This window comes from Trypanosoma brucei, chromosome 9 (assembly GCF_000210295.1).
Source record: "Trypanosoma brucei gambiense DAL972 chromosome 9, complete sequence".
Classification (NCBI taxonomy): domain Eukaryota; phylum Euglenozoa; class Kinetoplastea; order Trypanosomatida; family Trypanosomatidae; genus Trypanosoma; species Trypanosoma brucei.
In genome coordinates, this window is record NC_026742.1 from 408,191 (window position 1) to 421,461 (window position 13,271).

The 13,271-nt window shown below is 50.2% G+C and overlaps 8 protein-coding genes across 8 annotated transcripts; all 8 read left to right on the plus strand.

Annotated features, from left to right (window-relative positions):
• Positions 1-40: 40 nt before the first annotated feature.
• TbgDal_IX1690 (thioredoxin) lies at positions 41-364 on the plus strand (the record flags this gene model as incomplete). The annotated part of the gene is made up of 1 exon (XM_011778063.1): positions 41-364. The coding sequence occupies one exon, from the start codon at positions 41-43 to the stop codon at positions 362-364; it is 324 nt and encodes a 107-aa protein (XP_011776365.1).
• Positions 365-461: 97 nt separating this feature from the next.
• Positions 462-785, plus strand: TbgDal_IX1700 (hypothetical protein, unlikely; the record flags this gene model as incomplete). The annotated part of the gene is made up of 1 exon (XM_011778064.1): positions 462-785. One exon carries the CDS (start codon positions 462-464, stop codon positions 783-785), a length of 324 nt encoding a protein of 107 aa, XP_011776366.1.
• A 105-nt stretch (positions 786-890) lies between these two features.
• Positions 891-1,652, plus strand: TbgDal_IX1710 (hypothetical protein, conserved; the record flags this gene model as incomplete). The annotated part of the gene is made up of 1 exon (XM_011778065.1): positions 891-1,652. One exon carries the CDS (start codon positions 891-893, stop codon positions 1,650-1,652), a length of 762 nt encoding a protein of 253 aa, XP_011776367.1.
• Positions 1,653-3,507: 1,855 nt separating this feature from the next.
• TbgDal_IX1720 (endo-beta-N-acetylglucosaminidase, putative) lies at positions 3,508-6,663 on the plus strand (the record flags this gene model as incomplete). Its single annotated transcript, XM_011778066.1, has 1 exon — positions 3,508-6,663. The coding sequence occupies one exon, from the start codon at positions 3,508-3,510 to the stop codon at positions 6,661-6,663; it is 3,156 nt and encodes a 1,051-aa protein (XP_011776368.1).
• A 431-nt stretch (positions 6,664-7,094) lies between these two features.
• On the plus strand, positions 7,095-7,475 carry TbgDal_IX1730 (hypothetical protein, conserved; the record flags this gene model as incomplete). The annotated part of the gene is made up of 1 exon (XM_011778067.1): positions 7,095-7,475. One exon carries the CDS (start codon positions 7,095-7,097, stop codon positions 7,473-7,475), a length of 381 nt encoding a protein of 126 aa, XP_011776369.1.
• A 442-nt stretch (positions 7,476-7,917) lies between these two features.
• TbgDal_IX1740 (cyclophilin type peptidyl-prolyl cis-trans isomerase, putative) lies at positions 7,918-8,646 on the plus strand (the record flags this gene model as incomplete). The annotated part of the gene is made up of 1 exon (XM_011778068.1): positions 7,918-8,646. The coding sequence occupies one exon, from the start codon at positions 7,918-7,920 to the stop codon at positions 8,644-8,646; it is 729 nt and encodes a 242-aa protein (XP_011776370.1).
• A 949-nt stretch (positions 8,647-9,595) lies between these two features.
• Positions 9,596-11,965, plus strand: TbgDal_IX1750 (hypothetical protein, conserved; the record flags this gene model as incomplete). Its single annotated transcript, XM_011778069.1, has 1 exon — positions 9,596-11,965. The coding sequence occupies one exon, from the start codon at positions 9,596-9,598 to the stop codon at positions 11,963-11,965; it is 2,370 nt and encodes a 789-aa protein (XP_011776371.1).
• Positions 11,966-12,319: 354 nt separating this feature from the next.
• On the plus strand, positions 12,320-13,111 carry TbgDal_IX1760 (hypothetical protein, conserved; the record flags this gene model as incomplete). The annotated part of the gene is made up of 1 exon (XM_011778070.1): positions 12,320-13,111. The coding sequence occupies one exon, from the start codon at positions 12,320-12,322 to the stop codon at positions 13,109-13,111; it is 792 nt and encodes a 263-aa protein (XP_011776372.1).
• Positions 13,112-13,271: the final 160 nt, after the last annotated feature.

Consider the following 13,271-nt stretch of genomic DNA (forward strand, 5'->3'; position numbering starts at 1 on the left):
CCAGGCAAAGCGGAGTAACTCAGTTCGAAGTAAGGGGAAAATGTCGGTAGTGGATGTTTATAGCGTGGAACAGTTCAGAAACATAATGAGCGAAGACATTCTCACAGTGGCTTGGTTTACTGCCGTGTGGTGCGGTCCATGCAAAACTATCGAGAGACCTATGGAGAAGATTGCGTACGAATTTCCAACGGTGAAGTTTGCCAAAGTGGATGCCGACAACAATTCTGAAATAGTGTCCAAGTGCAGGGTGTTACAGCTCCCTACCTTCATTATCGCGCGGAGCGGAAAAATGCTTGGACATGTGATTGGAGCTAACCCTGGAATGCTGAGACAAAAATTAAGAGATATCATCAAAGACAACTAAGAGTTCCGGAGAAAAGGGGCACAGTACAGCGAGTCATACCCCTTTTTTCACAGCACCACGGGGGGAAGTCAGTGGGGTATGGGAATAACAAATCAGGATGGTAAGTCCCACTGGCATCTTTTTTTTTTTCTTAAAAGCTTCGGCTGTGCACTGGTGTATGGCGTTTTCTCAGAGTGTAGTAAAGGGAAAATGGAGCGGAATTTCACCGCGTTCCGGGGAGGGGAACGTGTGTGTGTGTGTGTGTGTGTTCTCGCCACATCGCATCCAACTGATGAAGGTAGCTTTCTTGCTTGCGTTCATTGGCAACAATTGTGGGATCTCTGTTCGTTCTGCTTCGTGCAGACTCTGGTTTTCTGATTTGCATTGCGTTAACACCGTTCCCGTGCATTTAAGGAAGGAAGCACACTTGTGGAGACCATAGGAAAAGCGCAGAGTAGCTTTACAAGTTGAAAGCATTTCATTTGTGCGAGAGTCCCGTACACACGGGAGTGAAGTCAGTTTAAGTGCGGTTTTGCCCCTATAGCCTATGCCGACCGGTGCCGCCAGGCTGAATTTCCTTCAGATAAAGGAGCAGCAGCAGCTGAACCGCGAACGCCTCCGAGAAGCAGCAGTAGAGGAACAGCGTGCCAAGGAGGCTCTGTGTCGCCAGAAGGAGCAGTACAGCCACGTGCAGTCCCATGGGTATGGGCGAGTTGTCGGTAAACCCGCCAGCGACGTGCAGATAAAAGTGTATATACGCGAGTGCGATGGTGAAAGGGCGCAATGTCATACTTTTATGGAGAGTGAAGCTATGAGACACAATGCTAGCTGCAAGCAAGAAGGGAAGCCAAGGCCTGCACAACCTCCTAGGCAAAAGGTGCAGAAGCTGCCCCCCGTTGCTGCGCCGCCACAAAAGAAACAGGAGCACACTCAACAGCAACAACAGCGGTTGTCAGGCTCAGCCAATGCATCCGACACCCAACGGGGAATCGTGCCAAAATACTTACTGCAGCGGAAGGCTGAGCTGGCAGCACAGAAGGAGGCCACGCAACGTGAAGCAGAACGACAGAGGGAAATAGCCAGATATCCCCCGGGGCATCGTCTCGTAAGCGAGGAAGAAAGGAAGGAAACACTTGAAAAGCTTGCCGCTAGGCGACGCGAGTTGGAAATGGAACTTCACAAAATTCCCATCCGCTATGATACACAATCAATCAAGGAAAGGAGGTCGAAGATAGAAAACGAGCTGAGTGAAATTGAGGCTGCGGAGCGAAAGTTTGGTTCAGCAAAGGAGCTCTTCGTTCCCATATAGGTTCGAAACGATAGACAATGCGTATAGATTTGTATATGAACAGGGGCTTTCCCTCTCGTCGTATCCACGACTGCCTCCAATGTACCCGGTAAGGGAACACAATTTTTGGTTATTTCACTGTTGTGGAGCGGCGCCATTTAGTTCGAAAATGTTCTCCCCCCCTGAATAAAATGCATGCATGTGTTAGCTGTAGTACCTCTCTCGTTATATTTTGGAATTTACAAGCGCAGACTTACGACCACCACCCGGAGCTTCCGTTTGCTATCATTCTGCGATGTGCATGCAACAACGGGCTTGCGATGCGTCACGTGTTGATATTGTCTCAACGGCTCAACTCTCTGGGTCCCTTTTTTCCACCACTGCAGCAAGTAGTTTTATGTCCTTGATTAACAGGAATCATGGGGCCACACCCTCTTTCCCACTCCCGCACCGTTGAGTCGTTTCTGCAAGCTTGTTACGAACACTCTGTAGACAAACAAAGGGTGGTATGTAAACGTATATATGTACCCCGGGAGCGCGTGCTCGTCGGGATTCGGTGACGGATGGAGGTATCGCAGCTAACCAGTGGCGTTGTGTTCCCTTAGCGGGGGGCAAAGTAAAACATCACCGCGAGAGGTGGTTGGACTCGAGGTAGCTGGGGAGGCGCGGCGCTGGAAAAAAAAGAGATCGTAGTTTGAAGGAGGGGGTGCAGTGGACACGGCAGGTTCGGCGAGAGAGTTGGGTCCCTTATTCCGTGTGGAAGAAAGGGAAGACTCTCAAATTGTTGTCACTACCTCCGTAATTATGCATCGGGACATTGCTGGGTTCACTAACACCGTCATTTTCCTCGGGCCAAGCTCAAAGAAAAGGGGGGGGGTCGGGGATACGGTTGACGATAGCACTTGGCGGCAATTGTTTTGCAGGTTGCACAGCTAGTTAGCTTGGGTCCTGACGTGATGTGGAAGTGTGTCCCTTTTGTCTGCCACCGGCGCGAGGTCTCAACGTGACCTCGGCAGCCGTAACCGTAGAAGTGGGCGAATCGGGTGGAAGTTCCGAGTACTTTTGTCGTTTCGCGGGTTCACTACAAGGGACAGGATTCGACGTCCGCGGGTTCGCTTCTCGTCGTGTCCTGCTGTTTTGCTCAAACGATCTTTTTCCTACGGGTTCACAAGGTTGGCTGTTGCCACTCCGTAGCTACCAGGAACGTCTGTTGCGTTAATGAAACTTCTATGCACCTTTGCGATGCAGAAGCTGAGGTGAATTGGCTTTGGATCTGGTTACGATCGTAACCTACCAAGGTGCCCGGTTGTACGTCGGCTGATTGCGCATCTGCGTCCCCGTCATTTACCTAGAGTTACTGTGTTACGTGAAAAAAAGAGAGCTGTAGTTTGTGCCCCTGCTGCGCGATGAATGAGGGAGCTTCCCGGATGGAGAAAGTATCGAGTGCAGCGCCAGTTGGAGGGGAGGGAAAACCTCATGATTTTGTTCATCCATTGAGAATACTTGTGCCGTAATAAATGCTCACGTTTTTTCGCCCCTCACTACGGAGTTTTTCATACTTCACTGCTGTTGATGTCCTTTGTCCGACTGTTTGTTGTTCTCGGCACCCATATTACGCGCGGTGGTGTCTATACTGTAACTGAGCCATGCAGAGGTGCAATTCATCACCTTGCAACTGGCTAATGTCCTCACCTTATCCACCCCGTCATCTCCCGTAGCCTTTGTTTTGCTCGTTCACCTGGACAAGGGCCGGCGGCTTCCTCTTAAAGTGAAACAAGTTGTAAAAAAAAAAAGTGATTGTATAACTCTTTGAAACTCAACTTTCTCTTTTGGCTGTGAAAGAAGGCCGTGCGCAGTGTTCCTTCAGACTTTAACCATGGCCACATCTCTTGTGCAGTTGTATTGCTACGACCTCAGCGGAGGGATGGCGGAGTCCATGAGCCTCATGTTGATAGGGCGCCATTTGGAAGCAATATGGCACACTGGAATTGTTGTGTATGGAAAGGAGTACTATTTTGACGGCGGGGTTGGCATTGTTCACTCCTCACCCGGTGGATCTCACTTTGGCACGCCAAAACGGGTAGAAACACTCGGTACAACAACGAAAGGCGAAGGCGAGTTTCTTGAATGGGTTAAGCAGCGAAGGCTTGATACATTTGGCCCAACACACTACAATCTCCTTAACCGAAATTGTAACCACTTCACGCAAGCGGCAGCGCAGTTTCTCGTAGAGCGTGACATTCCTAGTGAAATCCGCGATATGATTCCCACTGTGCTGGATACTCCCCTTGGCCGCATGCTTAAACCCATGCTGGAAATGGCCACCAGAGGCTTGGAAGCATCCGCAAAGACATCACAACTTTCTACTTCACCGCGGAAGAAAGTATCAAACACCACTGAAACGCCCACTGTGAGTGATTCCTCTACCTCCCTCGACGTTGCAACTGGCCTGAACTCGGAGAAATCTCATCTCTCAGTGGAGGAGCATGAAGAAGTAATGCTTGTCCGTGCGATGCTGCAGAGTAATGAATTGCTCTCGTCAGGGACGCGGGAAGGCTTTAACACGACGATGGGAGCACTTATCCTGCTTCGGATGGTCATAACAAATATCCTGAGGAATCCAACTCAACTCAAGTACAGGACGCTTTCTACTCAAGATAAGGAGTATAAGTCGAAAATAGCACCTCTGGAAGAGTTTGGTGCAGCCGATATACTGCGTCTCTGTGGGTTCCGTCTGTTGCAGCACCCGACGTTGAATCAAGCTGTGTGGTTCCTGAGTGATGCGGACGGCAGTGAAGATGTTCTGGCCATAATGGTGACCCACATCACCGAGTTGATTGAGTTGGTGGAAAGTGAGTATCAATCAGAGTTTTGCGCAGTAGAGGGAGATCCAAATATAGGGACTTTCCATAAAGAAAAATACCCAGTTCCCCCCCTTACGTCAAACGCGAGTGATCCAGGAGACAGGGCAATGGAGGTCATAATGCACGACGCTGTGAAACCTATCTCTTCGCTTGAAGACTTGATGAATTGGTCCCCTACATCACCTGGAGCAATTACCCCAGCAGCGCCGTGTCGCCGCCGCGTGCAGGCCAGTGTGGAAGATGGTCCGAGGCTTTTAATTTGCCATGACATGAAGGGTGGCTATCTTCCAACTGACTACGAGCACTTCGCTGTCTGTAATAGACTGATGAAGGGTGCATCAGCTCTCGTCCCGTCGGTGGTGAATTGTAGCTATACGGTAAGTTACTGGCATCATGTGGACTACTTTGTTTACTTCTCGCACAACTTCGTTACGGTTCCCCCAAAGGAGTGGATCAGCTACGCCCACCGCGAGGGGGTTCCAGCCCTTGGAACGTTTATTACCGAAGGCGAAAGCTTAACTCTTCGCAAGATTCTACATGATGCCCAAAGTTCGGCGTCCACCATTAGGAAGTTGGTGGATTTATGTGATGCACACAACTTTGATGGATACCTTATGAATATCGAAACAAATTTAGATGAAACCCTTGCAAAGCGCTTGATAACGTTCGTGGCTATGTTAAAGAAATCCCTCAACAAATCGCGACCGCCTAACTCTGGGGAGCGCTTTGTATTCTGGTACGATGCTGTCACTGTGGAGGGAATTGTTTCGTATCAGAACGGTCTAACGTCCAAGAATAAGCCCTTTTTTGATGTCTGCAACGGCTTGTTCACAAACTATGGCTGGAGACCGTACAGTCTCCCTTTATCCACTGCGATTGCGGGGCAAAGAAATCGCGATGTGTTTGTTGGTGTTGACATATTTGGCCGTGGTGTCTACGGAGGCGGAGGATACGATAGCCATAAAGCTGCAGACTGTGCATCTGGTGCAAAGCTTTCCATTGCCATTTTCGCGCCTGGTTGGACTTCTGAATGCGTAGGAAATGGCTGTCGCGAAATTTTTCACCGTAACGACGCGCACATGTGGAGTAAAATGCAGGATATATGGACTACCAAGTATCTTGAGTTGGACACTTTGCCGGTATGGACGTGCTTCCTTGACGAAGTTGGAACACAATTCTTCGTGAATGGAGCTCCTGTTTTGGGTTGCGTTTCCAATCAAAATAGCCTTGGAAGCGGTGTAAAGTGCAGTAATGATGACACTGATCTTTTTTTCCCTGAGTGGTGCCAAATTTCGCAGACACACATAAAGCCTTGTTACAAGCTGGTGCGCGGTGGGGCGGAGGGGGATCCATGGTGTGTGCTGCCGTTCGAAGTGGTGGGTAAAGATGGGTGCCACACCAATAAAGATGGACAGACTGTGCCCCTCGATTGGTCGACAAAACAGGTGTGGATGGGTAACCGTAGCATGAGCTTCGCCGCTCCGCCAAACGCTACCGTTCCACTTATGCGATGGAAGGTACGTCTTGAAGTCGGAGCAGCTGACGGTGAGAAGACGTCCGACGCGCTGGCATTCCTTGACATTGCCTGGTTGTGTAACGCCGTAGATGCGCAAGCGCACTCCGTGCGCTGCGTGTGTGTCGAGGGTGTAAATGGCTCTTCCACGACACGGGTCGTGTTTGACGAGCAGCTTGCATCCCCAGAGAGAATAATTGTCGTAGCAACTGTGGGAAATTGGCAGATTGTTCGTTACGTAATTCCGGACAACGTTACATGGACGCACGTCACTTGTTTGTCGATACTAAACCCCTCTGAGAATGAATCACTTGTTTGCACTGTGGGTGGCGTTGCCCTGACTGAGCCGACATACGATAATTCCACCAGTGTGTTGCTTTTGGGGGATGCACAAATCTTGCCCTCAACTTCGTATACGGTGGACAAAACATCAGACCCAACCACATGCGTAGTCACACTTGACGTGCCGAATGAACTGAGAAAAAAATCAAACAAGGTCATTCTGTTCGCGAAAATTGGGTTTCCGGGTGGAAAACTTCTGAGTGCGTACTTAGGAACGCATGAGATATCGAAGCAAATTCTGTTACCGTTGAATATACCGTCTGATGCTTTTGTTTACGAAATGTTCTTCTATGGATCAGCTTCTGGAAACTAATTTAAAAGGAGCTCGTCCGAAGGTGAAAAGTTGAAGATACAAATTGACTTGTGCAGGCACCCTTTTTAATTTCTGTTCCCCTCATTCCAATGCAGGTTTCTTTTTACCACATTAATTCTACTTATCGCTTCTTTCTTGCTGCTTGAGAGCTTGTAACCTCACTGGGCGTCATGACACTGTTACCATGCAACGGAGGGTGGTAACAATGTTTCACAGCCTTTTTCTTTCTGTGTTAACCTTTTTTCTCTGGTTTCTTCGGAGTAAACGTCAACGGCTTGTACGCAGAGAGTCACGACTTGCACGGGATTTCTTTTTGGCGTACTGTCCACGGAAAGTTTCGTGTGGTTGGAAGGGTGAGTAAACCGTGTCGTGGCGGTTTTGCTCCAACTCTTTTCTCTTCATTCTTAGTAGCTTGCTGCTTACTCCGCTGTATGTTGCGCATCCGCCGAACAGCCTTCAGCTTCCTTGGAGGGTTTGCGATCGCTGACTTCTACGTAAATTGCACAAATCTTGATGATATACAAAGCGAACTGGGTGTACAGGCCGTTGAGCGTGTTGCGAGTCCCAATTATTTCTCTTGGATCTTCCGTTCCACCCCTGTGAAACCGCAACAACCCGCATTTGGCTCGACGCTGCGTGAAGACGCCGAGTTGCTGTTCCAGAAGTCTCCCCTCTCCGGAGCGGCCCTGGTTTTCACAGCGGTGTCACTTGGAGGCATTTGGTCATTGCTTGGTTCCTGCGCGGCTGTTGTGCTTGATGGGGATGAGGGTAGCGAGCGCTACGATGCTCTGAAGCGTTGGCTGAATGGATAGGCTCGCCGTTAGTGAAGACGGTGTACTCTGGTGCCTGTGTTTGTGGTGACAATTCGCTGTTTCTAAAGCTACGAAACGAACTGGCTTGTTTGGTGGATGTGGTATCTGCTATTGTTCTTTGTGAATATGTGTTTGTCAATTACAAAATTTGGGTTTGGAGGTAGCTATGGAGTGGTAAATTATAATGGTGGTATTAATGGCAGCAGTGAAGTTGAAAATAACCTTGATGCGTTCTATTCCCTTCGTGTTTTCCCCATTTATTTGACTACCTCGCTCCTTTAATCAACGCTTTGTGCAGAGAAGCCGCACAACGGTCTTCTAGGAAGTTGAAGTGCCTCCGTGTGCATTAAACAGTGGAGCCGGCAGAGTGGAGTAATACCGGGAGCACCTGTAGTTCCATTTGTTGTTGGTATCTGGGCGAGTGCTGTCTCCGTCCCTGTCTATGGCAATCGCCGGGGACTCGTTAAATAAGAGGCGCAACTACACCGTCTGCGGTCTTGTTAGCAACCCGTTGTTCCAGAAGTGCGCGGAGGTCGCTCAGTATGTGGCAGAAGAGTACAGTGATGAATTTTATGTAGATATATTCCGTGAGATGCCTTGCGAGTTCTACAGTCGTAGAGAGCAGCTGTTAAACAGTAAGAAGATAGAGGACGGTGGAATGGAGGTCATCGTCCTTGTGGGCGCCGATGGGCACACCGGCCCCGCCAACGGAGAGGGCGAGGCAATGTCCGGGGATGACTTCCTGAACATGATGCAGAAGGCAACTTGCTTTCGAGTTCTTAACATCCCACCCGAGAGACCTGACTCTTACGAAAATATGGCGCATCTTTCGTGGAAGAATTACCTTCGGGAGCGGGGGAACACTTACTGCTGGATGGAAATAAGCATTGGTGAGATGGTCCACGGGCGCGTTACGTTTGAACTTTACTCGCGCGTAGTGCCCCACACCTGCAGCAACTTCTGGCACCTCTGTAAGGGCGACCTGAGTCGGGATGCGGACGAGGGAGAAGAGCAGGTGCCAATACTAAGCTACAAAAATTCAACCTTCTTCCGCACTTTGCATGGAGCGTGGGTGATGGGCGGTGACATCAGTGGAGGGAGTGGCCGGGGTGGATATTCCATTTACGGTCGTTACTTCCCGAATGAGTCTTATGCCATTCCCCCACGATAGGGTTGGGGTGCTTGGAATGTGCAATGACGGCGGAGACACCAACGCATCTTCTTTTTACATCACAATGAAGGCCATGCAATGGATGAACGGCCGCTACGTGGCGTTTGGCCGTGTGGTCGACGGCTTGGAAGTCGTACATGCTATCCACGCAGTAGATGTGAAACACAATCAGTGTCCGAAAAAGGTGATAACCATAAGTGACTGCGGTGTGATTGACCTTACAGAGTGATTAGAGGTGCTTTAGAAACTGTAGACGGGGAAAGTGAGATAGGGAAAAGATGGGAGTGTTGTTATGCGGAGAATTTCTTTGACAGCCTTCGTCCTGACCCGGCTTGCCAAGCTTTTCATTTTCTCATCTAATGTGCATTTCTTGGAAATCGCTCTCGGTTGGCGGCCCGTCCTTTCTAAACTTCTTCTTTTCACGTGCTTCAACCCCCCCCCTTTCTGTCCCTTCCTGGCTTCATGCTCACACAGGGTCGACGGCCCTCTTGTACATAAAGCGTCACAGGTGGAACTAATGTGTTTCTTTCTTTGAGCAGGTGTGTCAACGGTTGCGTCCCCTCTGGGAGGTGGAAACTACAGAAAGCCATCAGAAGGAGAAGGGACAATGGACGAGAGTGCGGGGGGGGGGGAGAAATGAAAGTGTGTATGCGCAATGAGGCGGATAGAAGGACTGAAAAGGGATCCATTGGGGAAGGGGGCATCGTTTACTGTTTCCACGGAGTGATGTAAACCTCACAAGATACTTTGGGTCTTGTGTGTGGGAGCGTATGTATAAATAACTCGATTGGTAGCACATTCAGCAGGTCCACTACTATTAATCGCAGGGTGATTTATCCTTTTCACACAACGCGCCCCTTACTCTCGTTCCCTTGCCTATCAACCTCCTCTTTTCGTTTTTTTTTCGTGTGCACCGCACGCGCGGAAGTCCTTCTTTTGCATTACCGGGATGGGAAGGAAGGACGACGCCATTAAAAATTTAATATCGCTTAATTTTAGTAAAAGCAAGGCAACAGAGGCACTTAAGGAGGCTAATGGAGACTTTGACGTTGCCCTGAGAATTCTGCAGAACAAAAAAGTGAAAGAACAACAGGTTCCGGTGAAATCATTGGCAGAAAAGCCAAAGTTGAGCGGTAATGATGACCGCGTGGGTGACGGTGCTGAGGTGAAGCAAAGGAAACACCCGTGTATAGTGCAATACAAAAAATGCCAATATGGAAAGTTCTGTCGACTTCGTGACTACCCGGGTGATGTCTGCATCAACTACTTCAATGGTACTTGCTTGTATGGAAACTTCTGCAAGAGACGACACTATGTTGATGGAGTAGACATACGGGCCGACCAGCGTCCGGAGACAAGTAGTGGAATAGTTAAGCACCAGTCGGGCACCATCCGTATATCCAGGTCATGTGGCAATGGGGTGTTTGTTGGGGATGTGATACAGTGTGTTGACGAGGAATCGTCTTCCCAGTTTGCCGGTGCGGCTCCTGAGCCATGCCGCTTTAATCTCATCCAGGGCTCGGAACCTACGTATACGGATCCCAGAGCTCTAGATTGGCAGTCGCGTGCTACTTCCGTTATCGGTACCACCCCAACTCCATTCTTGGATGCAGTAAGGCAAAATGCGCAGAAACAGGCTTTCGAAGAGGTCGCACCAACCTCTCCCGTCCCACTTTCAGTAACTTCTAGGGCTATCTCAAGGAATAAACACCCCTGTATAGCGCAGCGCGGTTGCTGTAAATACGGAAAGAACTGCCTGCATGCAGAGAGGGACGCAGACGTTTGCGTGTTCTTTCTGAACGGAAGATGTGCGAGGGAAGGTTCCTGCAAGTACCGGCATGAAAGCGATGCGGAATATTTGAGACGTGTTCGACCTGATTTATGGGGTGGAGGCTGCGATGACGCTAGCCAAGGCGGCGAGAAGGTGTTGAAGGATGTGACAAGAGCGCGGTGGTGTCAAGCTGATGATGGGGAGGTTAAGGATGGGGAAAGATACCAACCAACCGGTGTTTCCCTCTCGGATTTTCTTCCGACCGCGCGTGTGGATGACGCACCCGAGGGCGGTACCCAGCGGGGGGAGCACGATGAAGATCCGATGGCACCTGACCAGAGCGGGGACAATGAGTTTACCTCGCTTCTGAGTTTGATTGAGGCGTTCCCAAGCGCCGAACCATATTTGTTGCTGCACGCCCTTCGCTGCGCTGACGGTGATCCCCATTACGCCGCCGACGTCATAAACCGAGTGAGTAATATTGATTCCACTGAGGATATCGATCTTTGCTTCCTAGCAAGCCGCTTGGAAGACGAGGATGAGGAGAAGGAGGCCGCAATCCGGGACAAACACGAGTGGTTTCTCACACTCTGCACGCTGTTTCCAGGCGTAGACACACCGTCGATTCAAGCGGTGTTGGATCGATGTGGAGGGGAATACGGAGAGGCCTACGACATTTTGCTTTGCCAAAGTGGTTCAGTAACAGCGAAGGCTTATGGGACCGCCTGGAGCGGTAAAGTTAAGGGAAGCGAAGAGGCTCGCGTGGAGAAGTTGTGCGGCATGTACCCGGGACTTCCCAAGGACGTGGTACAGAATGCCTTCGGGACTGCTGATGGCAATTTTCTCGTGGCAAGCGGTATATTGAATGATATGACCAAGGATATGTTGGTGGCGGGAGACGTTGTTGCTGATAGCCACCCCTGTCCGGCTCGCGGAAAGGTTGTTGTTACGACGAAGCGAACGTCCGAAGAAGATGAACCGAAGAAGGTGTCGTTCCAGTTTCCGGTGAGCAGTCCATCACGCGAGGAAGTAGAGGCGTTTTACAACAGTGTGAAGAACGAGGTACGAGAGTTTGGTGATTGGCGACGGGTGCGAGAGCAGGCGTATATCATCAACAGTTGTCGTATCCGCGTGCTCAAGCACGCTGCAGCGGCATACCGACGTGGTGACGGCGAAGCCGCCAAGACTCTTAGTCGTCATGGGAAAGAACTTGGTGCCCAGTATCAGCGTCTCAACCGCATTGCGATGGTCGCACTGGAGCGGGAGCGTCTGTATAGTAGCCCAGTCGTCACGCTTGACCTCCATGGCTTCCACGTTGAGGAGGCGATCGAGGTAGTGCGACGTCGTGTGAAGTTGTGCCAGCAGAAAGGTGTGAGTAACCTGCAAATTGTCACTGGCAGTGGCAAGCACAGCCGTGGCGGGAACTCTGCCCTTCACTCCGCAGTGCTGAAGCAGCTTCAGGAGGATACGCAACTAGACGGCATCGTTAAAATCGGGTCAATAAAACCTGCTTTTTTTGACGTTCAAATTGCACCGCGGCGTAAGTAACTGCCGCAAATATGGTATTACCAAGGACTTCACGCTTCATGGGACGGGGTCTCCTATAGGAGAAAATGGGGATTTACTTGATCTGTTTTTGTGCTGCCGCAGTGTTTGGCTCGGCGGAAAGAGGCTTCAATTGGAGGTCAACTAAGGGGTAAGGGTGTTATAGGGGGATGACTGGCGACTCTAACGCCGCCGACGGTAACTTGCACTCTGTCCAATAATAAAATTGATTCATTTTATTGTTTTTTATTGCTTTGCCGTGGTTGCCTGATTGTGTAGCTGTTTGGATTGAGCACTGTTGCTGGTGCGTAAAAAGGTTACCCTCTGCAGTGCCCAGAGGAGTGAAGAGGTGTTAGGATGTCCACCAGCAGCCGCGGTATTTTGATTGCCGGGTTGACGAACCGTGCTCGAACACAGATGGCGGAGGGTATTCTCCGTCGACTGACAGCGGGAACCATATTTATAAAGAGCGGCGGTGTGCATCACGAGTCAACCATACATCCGCTTGCAGTTAAAGTCATGAAAGATATCGGCATTGACATTAGCAAACAGTCTGTGACGTCACTCGAAGCTGCACGCAGGCAACAGAACACGTACGACGTATACATTAGCATTGACTGCAGTTACGAGCGGCGAACACTGGATAAATCGCAACCACCACGTGCGGAGGTTCGGCGTCGGGAGAGTTTCACCGTAGAATATGGAGACGACGGTAGTGGTCCCAGAGGCGGCGATGACCCGGTGCGTTACGACCCGCTACTAGTTCCGCGCACCCCATCTCACTGGAGTGTTGGTGTTGACGCAACCGACGTGCGGCGTCGCTGGCAGATATGGAGTCCCCGGGACCCCTCCATATTTCATGAAACCTCCACGCGGAAGTTTCAGGATCACTTATACGAAGGGGAGCCACTCTTCATGCAGTTACGACAATGCCCTTGGAGAACTCAGGCGAAAGTTTCTGAGCGATGGGAGATGGATGAAGTGGCAATACGATATCCTGTGGAGCGTCATAGCGCACATGAGCTTCGTTTTGTGCAGGCGCGCGAGCAGCTGTTGCAGAGGTCTTTCGATCTGCTCACAAAACTTGAGAAACATTATGGTGAAAGGCTCCTGCTTGACAGAGCGCTATTGGAGGAATTTATTTCATAGCGCCTCAGCCACATGTACACGCGTATATACATATTTATCACACACAAGTGCGTCTAGGCGTATCGAGCCGATATCGTTTTGCTTGAGTGGCAATCCTATTACTTCTTTCAGTAAATAATAAGACAAGCAATATGTGACACACGTTTTGCTGCCATACCGT